The sequence below is a fragment of the Delphinapterus leucas genome, chromosome 11 (assembly GCF_059928025.1).
Source record: "Delphinapterus leucas isolate spDelLeu-1000000601 "Yukka" chromosome 11, BTC_Dleu_Yukka2, whole genome shotgun sequence".
NCBI lineage: Eukaryota > Metazoa > Chordata > Mammalia > Artiodactyla > Monodontidae > Delphinapterus > Delphinapterus leucas.
In genome coordinates, this window is record NC_143139.1 from 6,926,240 (window position 1) to 6,952,569 (window position 26,330).

The window sequence follows — 26,330 nt, forward strand, 5'->3', positions numbered from 1 at the left end:
CCCGCCTCCAGGCTTCTTTCAAGGGAGAAATCAACTTCAGTCTCATTCCAGCCTCTGTTATGTGGAATTTTCTTTCACTGAGAGCAGAGCCCAGTGGTTACTGATCTAGGCTTCCCGTGGAAGCCTTTCTCAACCTCCCAGTTGCAATAAGGTTCCCTATGATAAGCTGTCCCAACATTCTGTGCTTCTCCCTTTCTGGCACTTATCCAGTGGTGATGGAATTATTAAATGTTTAGTGTCCATGTCATCACGTCTAGCTTACTGAACGTCACACCCCCGGGCCCCAGCAGAGTGCCTTGGGCTGTTAAACACTGCACACTTGTTGAATATACCAATGAATGGAGAGAACTGGGCCAGGTCAGGGGTTATAATCTTCAATGCCTACAGGAGCCTGCTCAGTCATGTAAATGAGAAAAGCAGGCAGGCGGTACACAGGAAGGATGTTTGCATTCCTGCCTGAAGGAGGACACACCCTCTCCCTTGAAGGACAGCCTTAGAGGTTGCACCTAACACTTGCTCTTATTTCCATTAACCAAACCCGAGTCATTTAGCCATACCCAGCTGCAAGGGAGGCTGGGAAATATAACTGAAATCTGGGCAACAATGAGCTCAGCTAAAAATCGAGGGTTCTATTACCAAGGAAGAAGGAGAAAACAGATTTGGGGGACAACTGAAGGTCTGTGCAGAGAGAGAGCTAAGATCTGAAGAGTGGATACAAGTTTTCCAGTTTGGTGATTCTCAACGTGTGGCCCATGGGGGTCCCTGAGACCCTTTTGGGGAGGGGGGGTTGCCAGGTCAAACCATTTTCATAAAAATAATAGGACATTATTTACCTTTGTCACTATGTTGACATTACAGTTATGTTGCAAAATCTGGGTTAGACTGCTGCCTTAGCACAAATCAAGGTCATGGTGTCAAACCATGCTATGGTCATCGTGCTCTCCACCGCCAGGCACTTGCAGTAAAAAAAGAAGAAAAAATGAATGCCAGTTTCACTTTAGAATGCACTTGATGAAGCAGTAAATAAATATTACTTGTATTAACTCTCAACCCTTGGGTACACTGTGTTATGAAATGAGAAGTAGCAGGAAGTGCTTTGGCTGCAAATAAAGCACAATGGTTGTATCAATAGAAACACTTGTATTAATAGCTGCACTTGCAAGCTGAACTAGCCACTTTTGTTCATAGTAAGGGAATGCCGTGATGACACGCGCATATTGGAAGGACCACTCAGGCTGCTGTGCAGAGGATGGCCTGGAGGAAGGTAGAATGGAGAGGCCAGGAGGCCAATGAGGAGGCAGGAGCTGTGGTCCAGGTGAAGGATGATCATGGCACCGTGGATTGGAGTGGTGGTGGTGGGCAGAGTGACTTGGACAGACTTCAGAGCTGCTTAGGTAACGTCCAGGGGAATTGGTAAATAAATACATGGGAGGGGGTGGGTGAGGAAGGAGTCAGAGATTACACCCAGTTCCTTGGGCTTGAGCAGCTTGGTGGATGGTGGAGCCCTCACTGAGTGGGAAACTTGAACAAGAAGTAGGTTTGGGGGCTTCCCTGCTGGCGCAGTGGTTGAGAGTCCGCCTGCCGATGCAGGGGACACGGGTTCATGCCTCGGTCCAGGAAGATCCCACATGCCATGGAGTGGCTGGGCCCGTGAGCCATGGCCGCTGAGCCTGCGCGTCCGGAGCCTGTGCTCCGCAACGGGAGAGGCCACAACAGTGAGAGGCCCGCGTACCACAAAAAAAAAAAAAAAAAAAAAAAAAAGAAGTAGGCTTGGAGGGTAGTAGTATTCAGGGGATGAATTTGGTTTGGGATGCATTGAGTTTGCTATGTCTGATGAGCATGCAAACGGAGAAACCCAATGGGCAGACGGATACCCCCATTTGGTGCTCATGAGAGATCTGGACCAGAGAGAAACATTTGAGGGTTGGCCAGAGACGAAGGCCCAGAGGAAAGGAGCCTGGTCCATGGTCACTCTGGGTGTCTGAAATGCCTCAGCCCAGGCCCTTTCTGCTACATGGGCCCAACTATAATGGGGAGGGAGCCCCAGAAGCCCCCCTGAACAAATGTCCTCAGGGCCCTGGAGCCAGGGGCTGTGTGGGGCTGACCACAACGGCTATCGTAGACCCTCTATCTCCCCGCCTCCCACGTCTGCTTTCCCTGAAGCCCAGGCCAGATTGTAGCATCACTGATACAATCTTTTTCTTGCCACCCAACGAAAAGCACAGTGACCCTTTTTCTCGCTACTCAATGAGAAGCGCAGTGACGCTCTGGGCTCTGGCTGGGTTCTACAGATGTTTTTCCCTTGACTTTGCCATTTTCATTTTGACAACTTCCCCAAGAAGCAGGGGGTGGGGACCCCAGCCCCAGGTGGTGACGCTGGGGGCTGGCCCAGGCCTGGGGCGTGGAGGAGCCTCACTACCAGGCTTCCTGTCTTTCCGTTTGAGCACATCTCTGCAGAAGTAACAGGCGCTCTCCCCCGTGGGCTCTCGCTCCCAACGCTCACATAGACACACCTGTGCAAGAAGCAGAGGGGAAGACAGATCCAGGCCCAGAGGTAAGAGGAACAGACAGGGCTTTGTTCCTTCCCGAGGGTCGGGGAAGGGGAGAGGAATGTCACAGAAGATGTGTTGGATTTCCAGGTCTCTGCCCACAGCTCTGACCACCACCTTCTCTTGCATTTCATGAGCATTGATCTCCCCTTGGAAATGGGAGCTTGCAGAGGCTGGGGATTACGCCACGCTTCTCTCCGCAGTCCCACGGCGCACAGCTCGGTTCCCGGAGCGGAAGGGTGTTGACTTGGAAGGGTGACTCCGAGAGCAGAGAAGGAATGGGTGCCCCGGGCTGAGAAAGAGCCACTAGTCATGGGGAGTGGAGGAGATGAAGACAGGGAGAGGGGAAAAGAAGACAAGAGGGAAGGAGGGATGGGAAAGACATAAAAATAATCAACAAATATTAAGGAGGGAGGAGGCCTAGAAAAAAGAAAGGAAAAGAGAAAACAAAACAAAAGCAAGAAAAAGAGAAAGAGAAGTAGAATCTGGTCTAGAGACAACTCTACCCCAAAATTAATTTTCCCAATGACCCAATCACCAAAAACGCACACCAGAACTCATACTTGCAGCGTTTCGTGAGCTGTGTGATTGATGTAGCCGCCATCGACTCCCTGTTTATGGGTTTCTACACTTTTGTTGACTTTTTGTACATTTTTAGGATTTTTGAACAATATGTCTAAAGGCACTTCCACTTTAATTAGCTTCAAAATGATTAATGAAGCAGTTGAAAGGTAACATTCCCAGAAAGGGTTGAAACCGAGCTCTTCGGTATGGCACGCTGTAAGAGTGACAGACACGTATTTTTAGGCCACGACATCGTTAGAAAAATTGGTTCTAAGGAATTGGTTTTAGGTGTCTCAGCTGCTCTGCAAAAGGAGGCTAGTGGGGATTAGAAAAAGATTTGCAGACCCTCCCTGGGCTTGGTGTGCGTGTGTGTGTGGGGGAGGCACGCAGGAGGTGATACCCCTCAAGTGGGATGCCCTGAGGACCCCAGCCTTCCACTTCCATGCCCTGGGTCCTTTCCTCTTTCCTGAGGCCTCCCTGGCCTCCAGCCCTGTTCCCTGGGTGTCCTCTGTCCTCCCTTCCTGGCTGGATTCTGGGCGAAGGGCCTCCCTCCCCACGGTCAGATCCCTCAAAATAGAAAGGCCCCATTCTCGCTAATTCAAAGATTTCACTCTGGGTGGGAGAGCTCTTCCTGAACGTCCTGCTCTTGTGGCGTGACTTTTTCGGGCTGCGAGGCTGAGGGTAGAACCTGATGGGGGAGGTCACGCACCTCATGTTCTGACAAACAATTTCTTGCGCTGTGTAGGCTCTGGGCTCGAACAAAATGGCCGCCCTCCTCACCTCAGATGAAAGGGTTCCCAGAGGACCAGGTCAGAGAGAACCCCGGGCTGTTTCCCTCTCTCAGCGTGGGGCCCCTTAGGTAGAAGAGGCCCCCCTGGGATAAAAACTCCCCCTACCGACCGGTTTGGGGCAGAAGCCCCTCAGCCCTCAGGCCCTGATCCTGGCCACGGCGATGTCCGCCACGCAGTTGGAGACCAAGGGCCCGGCGCACTGTAGACCCTCAGTGAGCGCTGGTTGAATGAACCACCTCTGATGAGGGTGGGTGTCAGGTAGGAGCAGGCGGGGGCCTGGGTTTGTGGGCTCTGAGGCTGAGGACTGTTCTGCACCTTTCGGGGGATTGTGGTAGGAGGGGGGCTCCGCTCTCCCCACGTGGGCGTCAGAGGCAAAGGAGAGGATGGCGGAGGTTGCAGCCAGGGAACCACAAGGGTCCCTTAGAGGGACCATGTCTCTAGGAAGTTAGTTCCTGTGAAGCCGGGGAGCAGTAGCACCCGGGCGCGTGCGGTGGAGGCCGCATCCCGCGGCAGGGCTGGAGGAGGCTGATGGGGGCCGTGGGGAGGAGATGAAAGCGCCTGTGGGACCACAGACCGGCGCTGCGGTGGGGATGCGCCCGCCTCCTCCCCCCCAGCCTCGCTCCTCAGCGCAGCCCGGGGCGGGGAGGCTCCGGGCGCCAAAGGTGTGCGGGGCCTCGCCACTCTGGCCTCTCCTCGCCTCTCTTTGGGTGTCCTGCTCCGGGCGTGGGCCTGGCCTCTCAGAATTTCCTTCGCTTAACCTCTGCCCCTACCTTGTTTGTACGCCCCTGGGCTTTGTGTGTGATCGTGGACTGTGTGAAGTGCAGCTGCTCTGGGTCCTCTCCCTGCCGCCCTCTTTCCTACCCATCCTCCCGTCATCCTCCCTTGGGGCTTCTGTGTGTTTCTCTGAATCTGTCCTTTCCCTTCTCTCTTTTTAAAAAAATATTTATTAATTTAATTAATTAATTTATTTTGGCTGCACTGGATCTTCGTTGTGGCATGCGCGTGGGATCTAGTTCCCTGACCAGGGATCGAACCCAGGCCCCCTGCGTTGGGAATGCGGAGTCTTACCCACTGGACCGCCAGGGAAGTCCTTGTCCTTTTCCCTTTGTCCAGCCTGCAGCCATCTCCCTGGCATCCGCCCCTGGGCTCCAGGCTGTGTTCTGCAGGCTCCCTTCACATAGAGGCTTGTGGAAGCCCGCATCCCTGCCAGAGGTCTGGATGCCGGTTTCCAGGCCAGAAGGGCCTAGAGAGTAGTGGCAGCTGGAGAGAGGAGGAATGCTAAAGGAGAAGAGGCAAGGGGCTCTTAAGGTGAGCCCAGGAGAGCCAGACTCACCTCCTGGTGTCTGAGGCACAGAGGAAGGGGGACACGGATGCAGGGAGTCGAAGGTGGGGGCATCAGTGTGGGGAAGCATAGGTGCAGGAATGCACAGATGTGAGCAGAGAAACGGGGGGAGAGAGGAGCCAGGGCCTCGGGGACCAGCGGGCCCTCCCAGCCGCTCTCAGGGGCTGTGGTGTACAGGATGCTACTGTACCGGGGCAGAGCGCCTCTAGGGAGGCTGAGGATGTGGAAATCAAAGGCCAGCTCTCTGAGGCAGCAGCGGAGGCCCCAGACACCAAAGCAAACAGCGGCTGGAAACCCAGAACCTCCCCCATCAAGCTGAGGCCTGCGGTGGTTTGGGGCAGCGCAGGGAGCTGGTGGCGAGAGGTGGCCCTTGCGCAGACCCCAGGATCACCGAGTGGGGAAGAAAGAATGACCACCACTTGGGGAGAGGCAAGAATGTCCCCAGCCTTGCCCAGGCGTCTAGGCTGACTTTGGACCCCAGGGAAGGGCTATCCCACATGCAGACTCCTTCACTCTCCCCTCACCAAGGACACGGTGGGTCTGGGGTGGCGGCAGTGGGACCCGCTCTCAGATCTCAGTGGGACCCCAGCCTTCCCCTCTGTGCCTCCACGACCTGGGCCAACTTGCAAAACAACTTCGCCCGTGACTAGCCTCCCTCTTCCTTTCCTGGAAACCTTCTTCATGACCTCTTCTCTTCCTATTTCCCTGGTTTAAAAGAATTCTATCCAGTTCCCACCATGAGTTAGGCCCGGGATAGTTCCTCTTTCAGGCAGATGGAGCAACAGGAGGGGGCTTTCCCCCTGCCCCCCAAACCTCACGAGGAGGACCAAGCCCTCAGCACCCATCTGAGTGCTACATCCTAATCATGGATCAGTGCCCAACAGGAAACAGAATGCGTCTCAGATGGTTCAAGACCATCTGCAGAAAGAGGTGTGGACAGGGGCCCAACCAGCATGTTGAGGAACCAGATACCAGTAGGAAGAGGCAGAGTCTTGAAGGGCCAACCAGTTGTTTCTAGAACCCAGTGAGGGTTTGAGCTGTGGTTAGGGGGCCATCTGACAGGAGCTGCAGTTGCCAGGGGAGGGAGCAGGGAGAGAGGGAATACAGCCATTGCCAGAAAATATGCCCAGAGCCGGGAGAGAGTAAGGATCAAATACCCCAGCCTCTCTCCCCGGCCCTCCCATCTCTTGTGGGTGCTTCCCAGTGGCCAACCCCAACCAGGAGCTGGAGCATGAGGGAGCCGGGGTGACGCGCTGTGTAGGGTGTGTAGCAGTCAGCCTCCTTGTGGAAAGCAGGGCAGAGAGGAAGGAGCATGCCTGGGGGGATGCGCACAAGAAAGGCAGCGTGGACGCGATGATTGGGCTTCGTCCAGGCCAGGCTTGGGTGGGTACAGACCCTTCAATGACCCATTTTAGTAACAGAATTAACATATTGAGTACAGAAAAAAGTAATCAGTGATTTCCCCTCTTCTGTTCAATTCAATTTGGTTTAAGTTACCCAAACACAACCTGAGACCTTTCCCTGTGCTCCAGCTGGTGCCAGTGGCAGCATTGCTGGCTGGACCATCACCTCTAACCCAGAGGAGATCAGGGTGGTGGAGGAGAGGTGGGAACCCAAGTCATTGTACCCGAAGGTAGAAGGTGGGATGTGCCCAAGGGGGTGTCAAGTTCAGAGTGGGAGGCTGTGGGAGTTCAGAGGGGCAGATCATTGCAAAGGTGGTCTCGGGGGAGAGAAAGACGAGGCAGAGCAGGAGAGAAAAGTAGGTCTGGATGCACAAACTCTGGGCCAGGTGCACGCCGACACTGCCCCCAAAGCCGTCTATGCTCTGAGGCCCGCTTACAGCCTGGGCCTGGAGTTCAAAGACACTTCTTTAAACTGTAGGACAGTTGATTTACAACGTTGTGTTAGCGTCTCCTGCACAGCAAAGTGAGTCAGGTACGTGTATATATATACATATACATTCTTTTTCATATTCTTTTCCATTATGGTTAATTACAGGATCTTACACAATAGGACCTTGTTGTTTTTCCATTCTGTATATAATAGTTTGCATATGCTAATCCCAAACTCCCAGTCCAACCCTCCTCCACCCGGCTCGCTCGAAGGCACTCGAGCCTGCCCCTGCCTGCCTTCGAGGCACTGTCTGGTGGCCTTCCTTTAGTCTCTACTTCCTCCATGTCATCTGTCTTGTCCCGTTACCACATCAAGCCTCCTAAAGCTCTACAAAGACCACTCACATCTCTGCTCAGAAAAACAGCAGCGACTCCCAGTGGCCTGCAGAGCTGAGCCCTCACCCTCTAGCCTGCCTCTGAAGATTCAAGGTCAGGTTCCACGCCCCCTCCCATGTCACCCCCCACTACTTCCCTCCACAGCCCCCTGACCTTGCACGTGGCAGTGGGATGCCCCTCCCCTTTCTTTTCCAGCTAGCTCAGGGCTTTCAGACTTGAGCGTCCAACAGTCGCCCAGAGGTTTGTGAAAACACAGGCAGCTGGACACACCCCCAGCTTCTGATTCAGCAGTTCTGGGGTGGACCCGAGAGTTTGCCTTTCTCACATGTTCTCAGGTATCAGCCGTTGCTGATGACCTCTGACCACACGCTGAGAATCACTGCTCCAACCCAGTGCCGCCCATTCCTTGAGGCCTGTTCAGAGCCTTTCTGCGACCCCCTCCTCCACAGCCTTGTCTGTCTTCCAAGCCCACAGAAACTCTGAAACATCATCTTTCTCCTTGTCCCACTCAGAGGCCTCATAGGGTCGGTCTGACAGTGAGCAGGGAATCGCCCTCTGCTCTTTCTCTGGCCGCATCACTCACACTGAATCAGGCCCCAAGTCCTGGCAGTTTTATTTTATTTTTTAAATATTTATTTATTTATTTATTTTGGCTGTGCCTGGTCTTAGTTGTGGCATGTGGATCTTTAGTTGCGGCATGCAGACTTCTTAGTTGTGGCATGCATGCAGGATCTAGTTCCCAGACCAGGGATCAAACCTGGGCCCCCTGCATTGGGAGCGTGGAGTCTTACCCACTGGACCACCAGGGGAGTCCCAGTCCTGGGAGTTTTAATTCAGAGCTCCTCCCTCAAGTCCGTCTCTCTGAGTTCAGGCCTCATCTTGTCTCATCAGGATTCTTTTTTTTTTTTTTAACATCTTTATTGGAGTTAAATGATGCTTTACGATGACGTGTTAGTTTCTGCTTTATAACAAAGTGGATCTGTTATACATATACATATGTTCCCGCATCTCTTCCCTCTTGCATCTCCCTCCCTCCCACCCTCCCTATCCCACCCCTCTAGGTGGTCACAAAGCACCGAGCTGATCTCCCTGTGCTATGAGGCTGCTTCCCACTAGCTATCTACCTTACGTTTGGTAGTGTATATATGTCCATGCCTCTCTCTCGCTTTGTCACAGCTTACCCTTCCCCCTCCCCATATCCTCAAGTCCATTGTCTAGTAGGTCTGTGTCTTTACTCTTGTCTTACCCCTAGGTTCTTCATGACATTTTTTTTTCTTAAATTCCATATATATATGTTAGCATACGGTATTTGTCTTTCTCTTTCTGACTTACTTCACTCTGTATGACAGACTCTAGGTCCATCCACCTCATTACAAATAGCTCAATTTCGTTTCTTTTTATGGCTGAGTAATATTCCATTGTGTATATGTGCCACATCTTCTTTATCCATTCATCCGATGATGGACACTTAGGTTGCTTCCATCTCCGGGCTATTGTAAATAGAGCTACAGTGAACACTGGGGTGCATGTGTCTGTTTGATTTACGGTTTTCTCAGGGTACATGCCCAGGAGTGGGATTGCTGGGTCATATGGTAGTTCTAGTTGGAGTTTTCTCACCAGGATTCTTGAAATCCTGCCTCCAGTGTTTGACCTCCTCCAGCTCATTGTTTGCTCAACAGCTGAAGGCATCTATCTTGTAAATCTACTCCTGTCCTTCTCTAAGTAAATCTCCCTAGCGCCCAGGGTCGAGTCCCAGCCTCCCAGTATGGCACTCAAGGACCTTCATGACCTGGCTTGGCTCCCTGGTCCTAGTCCCAATTTACCACCTGCTCCGAGAATCCGTTTCTGGTCCCACCTGGCAGAGAACCCACCCCCGGTCTGGGTACAGCATGTGTGGCACGTCCAGTGGGTGTCTTGTTTAGAGATCTGCACGTCTAGGTCCTGGCATGGCTGTCCAGGTCCTGAAGGGGTCCCAGACCAGGTGAACGCCTGCTGACTGATGACTGGTGTCTCCCCAGGCCCTGCCTTTCCTTTGGGGGAAGGCCCAGGTCCCTGCCTGCCTCAGCAAAGCCACAATGGACCCCAGAACCTCTCTTAGGCACCTGTTCCTGGTGCTGCAACTGGGTGAGTGCTCAGACTTGGAGTCTGGGTGCAGGTGGCCTGGGAGGAGGGGCTGATTGGGAAATGCAGTGTGCGGGGGGATAAGGCGGAGGCAGAGCAGCCACACCCTCGAAGCCTGACCCCCTGTTTTTCCACCTAGTGATGCTCCCAGCCGGCACTCAGGGGAAGAAAGTGGTGCTGGGTAAGGCAGGAGAACTCGCAGAGCTGCCCTGCAAAGCTTCCCAGAATAAGAGCCTGTTCTTCAGCTGGAAAAATTCTTACCAGACCAAGATTCTGGGGCGTCATGGCTACTTCTGGCACAAAGGTAGGCTGGCCCCACTCCCCGTTCAGACAGGAAAGCCCCAGGGATTGAACACCCCTGGTGTCAGAGCCCAGCTCCTAGTAAACTCTGGGATCCTGGAAGTTCCAGCTGAGGGTCTCAGGGACTCTCCAAGTCCAGAGCCTCCCTCTGCCAGCTGCTGGTGGGCTGGGGAATGTCTATTATAATTTCATTATATTAATGGATATTAGAAAAATAATTATCATATAAAACCCATGATTTCACGAATATTGTTGCTACAGATCCATGACCATACTTGGTTTACTTTCATTAAAAGCAATAGAATGGGGGCTTCCCTGGTGGCGCAGTGGTTGAGAGTCCGCCTGCCGATGCAGGGGACACGGGTTCATGCCCCGGTCCGGGAAGATCCCACATGCCGCGGAGCGGCTGGGCCCGTGAGCCATGGCCGCTGAGCCTGCGCGTCCGGAGCCTGTGCTCCGCAACGGGAGAGGCCACAACAGTGAGAGGCCCGCGTACCGCAAAAAAAAAAAAAAAAAAAAAGAGAGGAACTATGCATGTAGAAGCATATATATATAGGTTCCCCTCTCTTCTTACATAAAATCAATTTATCATATATGGGTGTATATTATATGTATATATATATATGGAGAGAGAAAGGGAGAGAGAGAGAGAGAGAGAGAGAGAGGCTATATGTTAATTAATTAGATAATGTTCTAGGTGCTGGTGACATAATATAGTAAAGAACAAAAGAGACATTCAGGCAATGAGCACACCATAACAATGCACCTGGTTCTAACCTTGGGTTATTTTTTTTTTCTTAAACTTATGCAGGTATTTTGAAGATTGTTCTGTATTCAATATGTGTGTGCATCTATCTATATCTGCATATATCTGTCCCTCTCTATATATTTCTGCCTCATTTCTTTTCTGTGACTGCATAGTTCTTTTGTATAATTATACCATGATTTATTTGACTATTCCCATATTGTTCGACACTTAGGCTATTTTCATTTTATTGCTCTCACAAAAAAGAATTCTTCAGTGAGTCAAACCTGGTATCTTTGGAAACATGTACAAATGTCTCTGTAGGATGAATTCCTAGAAGTGAAATCTGTGGGCCAGGTCAGCTTGCTCTTTAGATATCTTTTTATTATACAAATTTTGCTGAAATGGCATCTGCTATAGTAAGATGCAACTGTATATCAATGTGCACTTTTCAATATGTTACTTCCTTTATGTAAATTTTATTGATGTTAACTGTTTTTTTCTCCAGATTTTTAAAGTATTACATGCTCATTATAGAATATTTGGCAAATGCAGAAAAGAATAAGGAAGAAAATCAAATGCACACATAATTCTACCACTCAGAGATATCTGTTGTTAACATTTTCATTTACTTCCTTCTGATCTTTGTTTAGTGTGGAAAATATATATTATTTACATAGATGATATCATACTATACATACTTTTTATCCTACTCCCTCAGAACATTATATCATGATGGGACAATCAATTATTAGGCTAATTTTTTAAAGTAATCTGTCAATGTTTACTAAATACAAAGTTCTAAAATCTTTTTACCTAGTAATAGCTATTCTGGAAAATCTATTTTTTAAATAGTTTTATTTTATTTATTTATTTGGCCATGCCACGCGGCTTGCGGGATCTTAGTTCCCCAACCAGGGTTTGAATCCCCACCCTTGGCAGTGAAAGTGCGGAGTCCTATCCACTGGACCGCCAGGGAATTCCCTGGAAAATCTATTTGACAGAAATAAAATTAGGAATATTGCATGAAACCTGTGCAAGGATGTTGTTATAAGCATTGCTTATAATATGAAAGCACAGAATTCAAACTGAAAACCCATCAATGATGAAAGGGTTAAACTATGGTGCAACTGTGGAAAACTATGCAGATAATAAAAAACAAGGGCTTTCCGGAAAATTGAGTAGACATACATATTAGTCTGCTTGGGCTGCCATAACAAAATACCATGGTCTGGGTGACTCAAACAAGAGAAACACATATTCTCACAGTTCTGGAGGCTGGATGTCCTGAGATCAGGGTGCCAGCACGGTTGGGTTCTTTTATTTATTTATTTATTTATTTATTTATCATTTTTAGCTGCATTGGGTCTTCATTGCTACGTGCAGACTTTCTCTAGTTGCAGCGAGTGGGGGCTATGCTTCATTGTGGTGTGCAGGCTTCTCATTGCAGTAGCTTCTCTTGTTGTGGAGCATGGGCTCTAGAGTGCAGGCTTCAGTAGTTGTGGCTCACGGGTTCTAGAGTGCAGGCTTAGTAGTTGTGCCACACGGGCTTAGTTGCTCTGCCGCATGTGGGATCTTCCTGGACTAGGGCTCAAACCCGTGTCCCCTGCATTGGCAGGCAGATTTTTAACCACTGCGCCACCAGGGAAGCCCCATGGTCGGGTTCTTAAGAGCGCTCTCTTCCTGGCTTGCAGACAGCCACCTATTTGCTGTGCCCTCACATGGCAGAGAGAGAGAGGGCTCTCTGGGGTCTCTTCTTATGAGGGCGCTAATCCCTCCAGGAAGGACCCACCCTCATGGCCTCATATAAATCTAATTACCTCCCTATCTCCAAATATCATCACATTGAGTGTTAGGGCTTCTACATATGAATTTTGGGGGAACACAATTCAGTCCATAGTAACATACTTTTCACTCTTCCTCTCACGAAATACAAATGAAAACCTAGACATTGCATATAGAACTAACATAAGAAGATTCTGAAAGGTGTTGAGAAGAGAGCAGACTGGTAGGGACCTCAGGGCCTGAAGAACAACAGGTTGGCGAGTTTTCTTTTTGCCTCGAATACCCCAGTCTTGGAGCTGAAGAAGCCGGCAACCTGGAAGCTCTGATGGGCACAGACGAAAATAAGCCTCACAGAAGCCTGCTCTCTTTAGTCAAAGGACCAGGAAAGGAGCAACCCAGCAAGACAAAAAACTTCAATATAACGACTGCTCTACTTCAGCCAAACACCAGAGGAAAATTGTGACCCCACACCCTCCCATGCCAACAAAGGCTGAATGGGAGCTTAAACTTCCACACACCCCCACCCAGGCTGTATAGGCACCCAACACCTCCACTGAGATGGGATCAGAGAATGCAAAGTAGAGAATGGGGCTGTGCATCCCCACCAGCCAGTGAGAAGGCTCCTCCACCCCCTGTAAAGTCAGTGGAGATCACAGGAAGATCCTGGACTTCCACCCCACCCAGCAGTCAGGAGGCACCCCACCCTGCTGGGGTGGTGTCAGAAGAGGTCTAGTGGAGAGTCAAGACCTTTACCATCACCCTGTAGTAACCAGGATCTATGGAGACCACATGGGGAACTGGAACTTCCCCACGTGGGGAATTGGAACTTCCACCCCTGACCAGTTATGAGGAGCATCCCCCTCTAGCACAGTGGAGAGTGAGAGGAGAACCTAGATTTCTTCCTCTACCTGGCAGTAATAAGAACGGTATAAAAGAAAGCCAGTTAAAAAAGAAGGTTTAAATAAGATCCAGAATCTCATAACATAACACTCAGATGTCCAGGTTCCAAGTGAAAATCACTCTTGATACTAAGAACCAGAAACATCTCAAACTGGATGAAAAAAAGAACCAACAGATGCCCACACTGAGATGGAAGAGAGGTTAGAATTATCTGACAAATACTTTAAAGCAGCCATGATAAAAAGTTCCTCAGCAAACAATTACAAACATGCTTGAAACAAATGAAAACCAGAAAGCTTCAGCAAAGAAACAGAGGATGTTGGAAATTTCCTGGTGGTCCAGTGGTTAGAACTTGGTGCTTTCACTGCTGGGGCCCAGGTTTGATCCCTAGTTGGGGAACTAAAATTCCACAAGCTGCACAGCCTGGCCAAAAAAAAAAAAAAAAAAAAAAAAAAGGGTAACATAAAAAGAACCAAATGGAAATTTTAGAATGGAAAAATATAACCAAAATACAAGGGATCAATGAATGAGCCCAACAGCACATTGGGGTGGGGGGGACAGAGGAAAGAATCAGTGAACTGCAAGATAGAACAATAGAAATTACACAATCTGAACAACAGAGAGAAAATAGAGTGGAAGAAATGAACAAAGCCATAGGGACTTGTGGGACTCTAACAAAAGATGTAATATTTGTGTCAATGAGTGAAGGAGAAGGGAAAGAAAATTGAACTGAAAAAGTACTGGAAAAAATAGTGGCTGAAAAATTTGCAAATTTGGCAAGAGATATTAACCTATAGATTCAAGAAGTTGAGCAAAGCCTAAGCAGGATGAACCTAAAGAAATCCACATCAAGACACTTCTTAGGGCTTCCCGGGTGGCTCAGTGGTTAAGAATCCTCCTGCCAGTGCAGGGGACACAGGTTCGAGCCCTGGTCCAGGAGGATCCCACATGCCGCGGAGCAACTAAGCCTGTATGCCACAACTACTGAGCCTGTGCTCTAGAACCCGTGAGCCACAACTACTGAGCCTGCGTGCCACAACTACTGAAGCCCGTGTGCCTAGAGCCCATGCTCTGCAACAAAGAGAAGCCACCGCAATGAGAAGCCCACGCACTGCAACGAAGAGTAGCCCTGGTCACCGCAACTAGAGAAAGCCCACACACAGCAACAAAGACCCAATGCAGCCAAAAATAAAATTAAAAAATAAAATAAATTTTAAAAAAAGACATCATAATTAAACTTCTAAAAACTAAAGACAGGGCTTCCCTGGTGGCGCAGTGGTTGAGAGTCCGCCTGCCGATGCAGGGGACACGGGTTCGTGCCCCGGTCTGGGAGGATCCCACATGCCGCAGAGTGGCTGGGCCTGTGAGCCATGGCCACTGAGCCTGTGCATCCGGAGCCTGTGCTCCGCAATGGGAGAGGCCACAACAGTGAGAGGCCCGCGTACCGCAAAAAAAAAAAAAAAAAAAAAGTTGGTATATACTGCAAGATCACTTCTAGAAAGGTTCTAGCCATTTACAATAAGTCTAGATAATAATGTCACTGTGTGCCTATCTCACCAGCACCCTTGCTGACACTGAATAGTAATATTTAAAACTTTTTTTTTTTGGCTAATTTGATGGTTGAAAAATATAGCATTGTTGGTTTAATTTGCATTTCTATGATCGCCTGTGAGATTGAAACATATGTACTCCCTTCTAAACATTCTTACCTCTTTTGTGTTGACGTTTTTGTTCTGTTCCTATGATTTGAATTTCCTTCAGAACAGCTCCCCTTCCCGGCTTCCTGATCTCTGACCACGGCAGCATCACTCTCCTGACTCCCCCAGTTTCTGAACCATAGAGCCAATTTTTTTTTTTTTCCCCTACTTCAGTCCCTGATTTCCCATCCGTCACTGCTTATGGCCATTCCTTCCCGTGGAAGTGTTTTTCTGTTTCATCTTCTTTGTTCTCATGGGAACTCCACCCTCATTAGCCAAGGCCACATACCCCTCCCCTGGATTACAGTGGAAGCTTCCTGGCAATTCTCTCTGCTACCAGTCTCTCCTACTTCAATTCTCTTCCTCCTGCAGCAGTACCGGCTCCCAAAGCAATGCTTTGCGTGTGTCACTCCCTAGTCCATTAGGCTAAGCCTGGAAGCCTCTGCCTGACATTCTTCCCCTCAGCATCGCTTGCTGTAGCTCCCCAGCCGGAAACCTCACACCCAGGTGTTTTCCTCACTGCTTTTTTTTTTTTTTTTTTTTTTTTGCGGTACGCGGGCTTCTCACTGCTGTGGCCTCTCCCGTTGTGGAGCACAGGCTCCCGATGCGCAGGCTCAGCGGCCATGGCTCACGGGCCCAGCCGCTCCGCGGCATGTGGGATCTTCCCGGACCGGGGCACGAACCCGTGTCCCCTGAATCGGCAGGCGGACTCCCAACCACTGCGTCACCAGGGAAGCCCCTTCCTCACTGCTTTGAGGTGGTTGCCTGTGCAGCTTTCCTGGAGATTTTCCCCCTTCCTAGATGTCCTTGCTGCAACCCTTTCCTCTAGCTCACCGCCTGTACTTCTTTTAAGGCTTGGTTCAGTACTGGTCTCCTCCATGAATTGATCCCAGATGCATTGATAATCTTTGACCTTTCACAAAGTAGAATCACTTTTACAAGGTATGGAACAGTCTGGACAAGGGGGTCATGACGAGGCTCGGAAGACGTTTTAAAAGGGAAGCAAGGAGGAAAAGTTATTTTAGGGAAAGGGTGTTACATTTCATTTGGAACCAATTGAGTTTTGGGTGATGGCAGGACATCCAGATAAAGTCATCCCTTGGGCCACTGGAAACGTGGGCCCAGGATGTAGGCGAGAGGCTGGGGCTGGGGGTCATCTGCAGAGCTGACAGGGGATGCGGTGGAATTGAGAATGTCTACAGAAACGGGGAAGAGGATCCAGGAGAGAGTCCGGAGTAGCACCTAAATGTAGATAGCAGAATAGGAGTCCAAGGTGAAGAAAAGGGAAGGGTGCTCAGATGTGGAGGAGAGAATCGAAAGAAGTGACACGGGGGCAGAACCAGAGGAGGCTACCCCTTCAAGAAGTTTGGTAGATTGTAAAAGGAATGTAGTAGGATTTCAGAAAAATTGGGGAGCTAACCAGCACACAGATCCAGGGGAGAGAGCAGGTAGGGTAGGGACTCCTGCAGGACAAATGAAAGGGGAGGTGGGCAGAGCTGGAGGAAAATCGGGGGTGGGTGTGAGCCCAGGGCTACAGGTTATCTGGAAAGGTCTCCTGGAGAGGGTGGCCCTGAGCAGCGGGAAGGGGCTGTGAGGTCTGGAAGAGGCAAGAAGGGAGAATGACGGCCGACTTGACAGTACGTCTCCCGCACCAAGGCCAAAATGGGGAGAGGGCCAGGGGGTTGAGGGTGGGAGCTTTATCTCAGCCGCCTTCACCCCATCCCTGCAAATATGCATTCTAAGTAAAAGCCTGTGTCTTTGCTATGCAAATTTAGCTGCTAAATCCCTTCATTGTAATGAAGTTCTGGGGCTGCTGCTGCACCCAGAAAATGGCTAGCTAAAGAGAAGAGCTTCCTCTGGGTGCTGGTTGTTAGTTCTGATGAGGAGGCTGGAGGAGGCCGCATGTCCGTGCTTGCAGAACTTTCCAGAGACAGTATTGCACAGCGTACCCAACAGCCTGAATCTTAATCCTGGCTCCACCACTTACTGATGTCAAAATTCAAAAGGTAGGGCTTCCCTGGTGGCGCAGTGGTTGAGAGTCCACCTGCCGATGCAGGGGACGCGGGTTCGTGCCCCGGTCCGGGAGGATCCCACATGCCGCGGAGCGGCTGGGCCCATGAGCCATGGCCGCTGAGCCTGCGCGTCTGGAGCCTGTGCTCCACAACGGGAGAGGCCACAACAGTGAGAGGCCCGTGTACCACAAAAAAATAAAATAAAATAAAATAAATTCAAAAGGTAGAAAAGGGCATAAAGTGAAAAGCCCTCCCACACCTGTCTCATGGGGATGCACTTCCTCTCCCTAGGGACTACCAAGGCGACCATTTCCTTACGTTCACCTCTAGAAATATTTGTTCATATACCAGGCAGGATAGATAGATAGAGAGACAGGTAGATAGATGGATAGATAGATATAGATAGATAGATGTTAAATAACTTTCCCCCTCCTTTTCAAGCAATGGTAGCCTGCTTAATATCTTGCTTTATTCAGTTAATGATGTTTCTTAGATATTATTCCATCTCAGAATAGAAAGAGCCTTCTCCTTCTTCTCTTATAGCATTCCACTGAATGGGTGAACTCTAATGTATTTAACCTCTCCTTTCTTGGTGAACATTTAGTTCTGTATGTGCATTTGTAATTCTGGTAGATATTACAAATTACCTTCCAGGGGAAGGGATAAATTGGGAGATTAAGACTAACATATACACACTACTGTATATAAAATAGATAACTAATAAGGACCTACTGTATAGCACAGGGAACTCTTCTCAATTCTCTGTAATGACCTATATGGAATAAGAATTTTAAAAAGAGTGGATGTATGTATATGTAGAACTGATTCACTTTGCTGTACTGCAGAAACTAACACATTTAAAATCAACTATACTCCAATAAGAATTTTAAAAACGAAAACGAAAACAAAACAAATTACCTTCCAAAGAAATTGTACTGGTTTATGTTTCTGCCGATAATGTGTTAGCAAGAGTTTGGGCAACTACTTAATTTCTCTGAGCCTCACTTTCCTTATTTGCAAGATAAGTAAAACAGTACCTATTTCTCAGAACTGTTGTGAAGATTACTTGAGACGATGCATGTAAAGTGTTTGGCATGTAGGAGTTGGTGCTCTCTAAATGAGGATAAGATTTTATATTTCGGGTTAGTGAGATGTTGTCCTGGCCTGGTAAAAGAATGTGTTGGGACCTCCTCGCCAGTCTGGGGTTCTCAGATTAGGACCCGAGGCAGATTCTGCTGGAAATGAGCAACTCAGATCAGCAGAGTTGTGGGCACCGCCCTCGCCAGGGGGTGCCGTGCCTCCAGGGTACCCCAACCTCCTCAATACGGTGGCATTCTACTCCCAGGTGCCTCCAACCTGCACTCTCGAGTCGAATCAAAAATAAACCTGTGGGACCAAGGATCCTTTCCTCTGGTCATCAAGGATCTTGAAGTACCTGACTCGGGGACTTACATCTGCGAAGTGGAGGACAAGAAGATCGAGGTGGAATTGCAGGTGTTCAGATGTGAGTGGGGCAGCCTGGGATGAGGACACCTCCAGCCAATCTCCCTTCCTCCTTGACTCCCATCCCTGTACCCAAACCAGGACCTGAGCTGGTGGCATTTCAACAGTCCAGAGACCGGTCAGACAGGCCGCCGCATCTCCTCAGCCCCTCCTCAGGCCTTGGGTCAGGCAGGGGGAGTCGAAGAGACCTAGGGGTGGGGGTGAGGGGGATGGAAAGGCAGGAGACAGAGGGAGGACTGAGAGAGACAAGGAGAGGGGGAGGGGAGAGGGAAACGCTGCCTTGGGCTGTGGATGGGCAGAAGGGAGATGCTGGGATGGGGGTAACGGAGAGACACCCTTGGTCTCCTGGCTTCTTCCCTTCTCCTTGGAGATGGTGCGTGTGCGTGACACAACTGGCCTGCTACCCCCACAGTGACTGCCAGCTCGGACACCCGCTTGCTGCTGGGACAGAGCCTGACCCTGACCTTGGAAGGCCCCTCTGGTAGTAACCCTTCAGTGCAATGGAAAGGTCCAGGCAATAAAAGGAAGAATGAGGCCAAGAGTCTGTCACTGCCCCAGGTGGGGCTGCAGGACAGTGGCACCTGGACATGTACCGTCTCCCAGGCCCAGCAGACGCTGGTGTTCAACAAGCACATCCTGGTGCTGGGTAAGAGGCGCTCCCCTCCTCCGCAGGCCCCCTGGCCTGACAGACGGTCCCTCTGCTCTCGCTGCTGCTCCAGTTCTGGGTCTGCCCTGGGAGACATACTGGGCCCTCTCTTCCTCAAGCTTCTCATTTACAGCCACGCCTCAGGGTAGTGGACATGGGGGAAGGAAGGGACAGGGGATGTGAGGACGTGAGGGACCCCAGAGACCCAGGAGGAAGCCCCAAAGGAGGGCTGTCAAGGGCGTCTATGTTCTCCGTTGCCTCAGCTCCCCCCTCCCACCAAGTTGGCAAAGCCACTAATTCAGGGACACTCACAGCAGCAAGCCAGCCCTGATGAAATTTGACGTTGCAAATTTGATGCCTCCTGAGCTAGGCTTCGGGAGGGAAAAAAGAGCCCAGAAGGCAGGCACTACCCCAGATCCTGTCCTCCAGGTGCTTACGGGACACACGGTAGGGTGTGCGGTGGTGAAGTGTGTGGACTCTGGTTGAAATCCTGGCTCTGGCTTAACCGTGTGGCCTTGGGCAAGTTACTGAACCTCTCTGTGCCTTGGTTTCCGCATCTGTAAAACAGGGATGGTCTAGCCTACCTTGTCGTGTTATGGGCAGAAGTAACGTACGGAATGCACTTAGAACAGCACCTGGCACGTAGTCAGCCAGTATTTGCTCTTATCTTGTGAAGGGTGATAACTTATGTACCCAAGTGGTGCAGGCCAAATGGCCTCTGTGCTCTAGGATCCTGAGGAGGGAGAGGCCCCTTGTGGCTGGGCTGTTCTAGGAGGGCTTCTAGGGGGAGGGGGTGCTGCCGTGGGACCTCCCTGGCATGCAGAGCTGAGAGAGGAGAGGAGAGGTAGACGGGAGTTTAAGCACCTGAATGGCAGCCTGGGTGTTTGGACTCACCTGGTCTCCTCCCGTCTCCCCCCACTACGTGCCTACCCGCCGCGTGCCTGCGTATGGACCCGGGTTCTCTCCCGTCCCCCTCCAGCCTTCCAGGAGGTCTCCAGCACAGTCTATGCAAAGGAGGGGGAGCAGATGAACTTTTCCTTCCCACTCACATTCGGAGATGAAAATCTGAGCGGGGAGCTGAGTTGGCTGCAGGCAAAGGGGAATTCCTCCCCCGAGTCCTGGATCACCTTCAAATTGAACAATGGGAAGGTGACTGTGGGAAAGGCTCGCAAGGACCTCAAGCTCCGCATGAGTAAGGCGCTCCCCCTCCACCTGACTCTGCCCCAGGCTTTGCCTCAGTACGCAGGTTCTGGAAACCTGACCCTGAATCTCACCAAGGGGAAGTTGTATCAGGAAGTGAACCTCGTGGTGATGAGAGGTGAGGAGATAGGCTGAGAAGGTGAGGGCGGGGTGGGGCTGGAGGGACCTGGCCCTGGGACCCTCCAAGGCAGGACAGGCCCCCAGAGGGATGCCTAGGCCCTGGCTGCCTGATGGAGCCAATCAAGGGCTGGTTTGGAACGGAGGTTGCAATCCTCTGTCCGTCCCTGACATCCAAGAGCCGGCCTAAGGTGGCCTCCACTAGAATTCCCAGGGGTCCTTCCTGAGAACCAGGCTCTAGTTCTGCCTCTGCCCGACCCTCTGTGACCCCAACTAAGCCCGTCCCCTCTGTGGGTCGGCTTTCTCCTAAGGAGGATAACAGTACGACAGTGATGGTGACAAGGTCAGGCGCCACACTGAGTTCTCCCCATCCTTATCTCCTTAATCATCGTAACAACTTCACAAATAATAACGGCTAATATTTGATGCTCTGTGCCTGCCAGGCCCCAGTCAAGCGCTCTACATGTATTTCTCCATTTAATTTTTGTCTGGGGCTCAGGTGGGTAAGTAACTTGTTCAGAGACTCACAGATAGTAAGCAGTGGGGCTGGGGTTCAAATCTAAGACTGTTGGACCTCAAAAACACTGTTTCCTCCATTATAACTGCATGAAAATGTGCTCTGAGAGGCTAAAAGAGGGATGCCAATGTAAAGTATCATTTTCATTGTCCTACGAATCGCCTTAGAGCATGGAGGTGCTGGGAACCCAGAGGTCCAGGCTCCCAGTCTCAGGCTCTTGTCCCTCTGCAGTGACTAAGTCCCCAAACAGTTTGACCTGTGAGGTGCTGGGACCCACGTCCCCCAGGCTGATACTGAGCTTGAAGAAGGAGAACCAGAGTATGAGGGTCTCAGATCAGCAGAAGCTGGTGACCGTGCTGGGCCCTGAAGCAGGGATGTGGCAGTGTCTACTGAGCGACAAGGGCAAAGTCCTGCTGGAATCCAAGGTCAAGAGTGAGTGAGAGTCCAGATTCCGTGGCCTAACCCCGAGCCCCGACCTCCTCCACCGTGGGACCCTCCCAAGGCTGGTGGAGACCACCCAGCCTCCCAGTTGCTCTGAGATGGGTGGGTTATAGGTATGGTGCCTGGACACAGGGGTGATGAGGTGAAGTGGGGTGTGGTCCTGGGCTTTTGTAGTCCCTCAAGTTCCCATCTCCCTAAGGTCTACAGCCCAGGAATGGGGTCCACCTGACCAAGAGCCCCCCTCCCTGGCTCCTCTTCAAACCCAGACAGAGAGACAGACACACACATACACACATTCATGCACACGGCACATGGCGTGGACCGCCGCTTCTAGCTCCCCAGGGTACAGTGCAGTGTCTAAACCTTAAAACCCCTTCCCCAGCCTTTCCCTTCCAGCCCTGGGGGCCCCTGAGGGCCCCGTGCACCCTGCCCCGCTCTCCCAGCCCAAGGACCAGACCCAAGCGTGGCAGGGCAATGAGGCCCTCCCTCCTCGGGCCCCCCTGCTGCGTGCCCTGTGCCTGAGTGCAGCAGGCAGGGAGCTGAGCACAGCTCTCTATCTTGCAGTTTTGCCCCCGGTGCTCGCCCACGCCTGGCCGAAGCTTCTGGCTGTGGTGCTGGGGGGCATCACCAGTCTTCTGCTTCTCGCTGGATTTTGCATCTTCTCTGCTAAATGCTGGCACCGCAGGGTGAGTGAGCCTCCCCAGACGCCCTCGTCCCCCCGCAGGGCACTTGCGCACCTGAGGCCTGTACGGCAACAAGGATACCCTGTGTCGGTGACCTGCTTCTGCTCTGGCTCCCTCGGCCCACTGCTCAGCAACCTCACTGCCAGCTGGGCCCCGTCCCAGATCCCACGCGGAGGGAGAGACAGGAAGGCGCAGAGTTAATTCTGGGACAGATGGCCTCAGCCACAGTCACTGCCTCTCCCCTCCCACGCCCCCCTCCAAGGGGCAGCTCCCTTTCAGAGGCCTGGGACCCTCACGACTCCTCTCTTTCTCCCTGGACAGCGCCGGGCAGAGCGGACATCTCAGATCAAGAGACTCCTCAGTGAGAAGAAGACCTGCCACTGCTCGCAGTAACTAGGGGGCAGAGAGGGAAGGGGGGAGAAGAGAGGGAAGGGAGGGGAGGAAGAGAAGAGGAGATGGGGGCTAGAGGGAGGTGGTGGAGAGGACAGAAGCAGGCAGGGATGGCCCAGGAGGTAGGTAGCTGGCGGGAGGTGGAGGACGGCGAGGTGAGGGGCAGGGGGCCTGCGATGTGTCCGGAGGCCATCACTGAGCTGGAAGAGAAAAGCAGGGTCTGGGAGCCAGGGAGGGCCTGGAAAGCAAGGAGCTGGGGGGGAACAGACGCGCTCCTCTTATTCTTTGTCCCTCCAGCCGGCTCCAGAAGACATGTAGTCTCACCTGAGGCCCCAGCCAGGAGGAGCTTCCCATCTGCAGCCTCCCCAGCTGGCTCCCCCTGCATTTCCTGTTGGTCTCCTGGGCCTGCGGACCAGATGAATGTAGCCGGCATAGCGCCTCTGTCCACCTCCTGCCCTCCCCGTCCAGTGGGCCTTGGGTCCGCTCTTCAGAGGCTCACTCACACCCCCTCTTCCCCATTTCCTTTTCACTCAAACCCTAGCCCTTCTTTGATGATTTCTTCTCCACCCTCTCCCTCACTGCTCACTTGCATCTCAGGGGAGCACGTGGGACCGGCCCTGCCTGCCCTGGAGGGTGAGGCTGGGTGTCTGAAGCACGAAGCACAGGGCTGTCACTGTTCGGGAGAGGACCCTGGGACCAGAGAAGGCAGGGACTAGCCCAAGGTCACACAGCCCATCAAGGACGGATCCAGATCCAAAGGCTCCTTCCTGACTGCCAGCCTGTGCTGCTCCATTCTGCCTGCATCTTACCCTGTGTTAGCAGAACCACAGACTTACATCCTGACCTGAGCACAGACCAGCACCCTGGACACATTCGTGCGCAGATACAGTTCCTTACCACCCAAGCAGCGTGGTGCTGTCTACAAGTCAGTTTCACATCCTTAGTCCATTTGAACCTCATGAAGATCCTACAAGACTGGTAGTGACAGGACCAAGATTACCATCTCCAGCTTCTAGACCAGAAATGGAATGCAGAGAGGTCAGGTGATGGCCTAGGTTCACACGGCTAGTACGTGGGCTAGCCCAGGTCTCTTGACCTCTAGGTCCACTGCTATCTCTTGAACACAGGGACAAATACCACACAGATCTCTGCAGTTGGCTGGTCATAGATGCCCGGTACTACCTTGGATTCCCTTCACCACAGGGAGGTTGCCTCAGAGAGTTCAGGGCCTCCCTGCCGAGGATCCCTCCTCCATCACAGCAGAATCCTATTACCAGAGGACAAAACCTGTAGTTCTCCTAATCAGGGCACAGGCTGCGAGCACAGTGACCCGCCACTCACCCTGTCAGAACCTTCTAGAAGGTGAACTTTGCCAGGGGGACAGGGTGGAGAGCTGGCCAGAGAGTGAACCCTCTGAGGGTACCTCTGGGCCTCAGAGATACCCACTGGGCCTCAGTCTCCCTGCCCCATACCCCCCTTCATCCCTCCCCCAAATGATTCAGGAGACAAGAAAATTGGGTTTACAAGTTTTCTTCTTCCTCCTCTTCTTCTTTTTTTTTTTTTTTTTTTTGTGTTACACGGGCCTCTCACTGTTGTGGCCTCTCCCATTGCGGAGCACAGGCTCCGGACGCGCAGGCTCAGCAGCCATGGCTCACGGGCCCAGCCGCTCTGCGGCATGTGGGATCTTCCCGGACCGGGGCACGAACCCGTGTCCCCTGCATCGGCAGGCGGACTCTCAACCACTGCACCACCAGGGAAACCCCTTCCTCCTCTTCTTGATCCATTTCTCTCAGGATCCCCAGCCTCCTCTGCCTCTCTCTCCTCCCTTCCCTTTCTCACCACGTCCCGCAGTCCCTACCCTTTCCCCCTTTTCCTTTCCCTCCAGCTTGCCGCCTCTTCCAGGAAGAACACCCGGTTGTCTCCAGGACTCCCCATGGCTTGCTTTGTATTCCTGCCCACTCCCCACCCCTGCCTCCCTGAGCTGACAGAAAAATCCAAGAGACTGACTTTAAGGAAGTGCTCTTCTTCATTTGTGTGTGTGTGTGTGTGTGTGTGAGAGAGAGAGAGAGAGAGAGAGAGAGAGAGAGAGAGAGAGAGATGGCTCTTTTCTGGGGACCTGGAATCTTCTGATCTGTGGGGTCAGACCCAGAGGAGAAGTTGCCAGGCTTGCCCCAGGAAGGTGAAGTTTCCCTGGGGAGGGAAAAATCCTCTGGAGGCCGATTACCCACCTCCCCACCCCAGAGGGCCCTGAGTGTGCGGGTGTGTGATACACTGAAGGGGAGAGACTGCAGGGGCTGTGTGTGCCCTGCACGTGAAAAACTGTGATGCGTGCGGGAGAATTGTGTGTGTCACCCACGCAAGTGTGAATTTGTGCTCCAGGAGGGGGAAGCGGTGTGTATTGGTGGGATGCTTTCTTTCAGCCTGTGTACCCCGCATCCCGCAAGCAGCCCCAGCGTCCTCACCAGCGCCCCTCACTCGGCAGCCTCCAGCACATGCCCGCGTGAGCTACACCCGGGCACAGCCCTTACAGATACACACAGTGACACACGTGTCCAGCTCCCCGAGCAACACCAGCTGCCTCATCGAGCTTGAGTTCGTGTTGAAAACCGGGTGGGGTGGGGGCAGGACACGATCCAGTTCTCCAATGAAGCCGGTTCCCCGCCGTCCTCCTCGCTCCCTCCCTCCTGGCGCCTTCTTCGCCCCTCCCCCTCCAAGTCCCCACCGTCCGGTCCCCCGCCCCGCGCTCGCCCCCGCCCCTCAAGGTTCGCCTCCGTCCCGACCCGGGGCTGCGGCGGCAGGACCCCGGGAGAGAGGGGCTCGGAGGGACGTAGGGGGCCGAACGGAGAGGCTGGGACGGGCGGGAGGAGGGAGGCCCGGAGGGAGGAGGGAGGAGGGAGGAGGGCGGCGAGCTGGAGCCGGCAGGCGGCGGGAGCCGGGGAGAGCCGCGTCGGGAGTGCTGTCTCCATGGCAGTGCTGGGCGCAGCCCGAGGTAAGGCGACCCCGGCCCTGTCCCCCGTGGTCCCCTCCCCTCTCCCCCCGCCGCCTCCTCTCCCCCTCGGGCCGGCCCCTCCTCCCCAGCCACCTGCTGTTTCTGCCCTGGAGACCGCGGTGGGTGGCCCGCAGGAGGGAGGAGCCGCCTGACCTTTTACCCCTTTACCCCGAAGGGCGAGGGACCCCTTTCCGCCCTGGAGTCCCCCGGACCCCCTCCCACCTTCCTCTGATCTCTCTCCGTCCTTCACCTCCTCTCTCTGTCCTTCACATCCTTCCTGCCTCCCTCCCTCTCCGAGTCCCCAGCTCTTTCTTCCTGAGCCCACCCTCTGGGCCTGGGTGGGTGTGGATGGGAAGGGGTCCAAGGCTGGAGGGGAGATGGGGGGCGCTCCTGACCGATTCCCTCCATCTCCCTCTAGCTGGCCATTGCCATGGCAACTAGGGTGTACTGGGCTCCGAGGGAAGACAAAGGTGGGGGATGGACTAGGACCTCTTGGGGAGGGCAAGGGTCTAAGGGTCTGCTACAGGAAACAGACCCTACCACTGATGTGCCCCATTTTTACCTCGCTTACCCCAAAGCCATTATGCCCATCCTTCCTGCCTCCACTCTCTTCAGGCTTTCACCCGAGTTCCTCAGAACCCCCTCCCCAGGGCTCGATGAAGCTCAGAGTCACCAAATTCAGAACATCCTCCTTCCCATCAGAGGGAAACTGAGGCTCAGGGCAGGGGAGGAAAGAGTGGGGGTCTATGAAGTGGAGGGAGTCTGAACCTTATTGAACACTGGGCTTTTCTTCTCAGCCTCCCTATTCCC

The 26,330-nt window shown here is 52.4% G+C and overlaps 1 protein-coding gene across 1 annotated transcript; it reads left to right on the forward strand.

Moving 5' to 3' along the window:
• Positions 1-2,428: 2,428 nt before the first annotated feature.
• CD4 (CD4 molecule) lies at positions 2,429-24,561 on the forward strand. Its single transcript, XM_022577434.3, has 10 exons — positions 2,429-2,554; positions 9,493-9,598; positions 9,735-9,899; positions 18,380-18,538; positions 18,950-19,183; positions 20,163-20,501; positions 21,249-21,449; positions 22,023-22,144; positions 22,463-22,530; positions 22,829-24,561. The coding sequence occupies exons 2-10, from the start codon at positions 9,550-9,552 to the stop codon at positions 22,857-22,859; spliced, it is 1,368 nt and encodes a 455-aa protein (XP_022433142.1). The 5' UTR covers positions 2,429-2,554; positions 9,493-9,549; the 3' UTR covers positions 22,860-24,561.
• Positions 24,562-26,330: the final 1,769 nt, after the last annotated feature.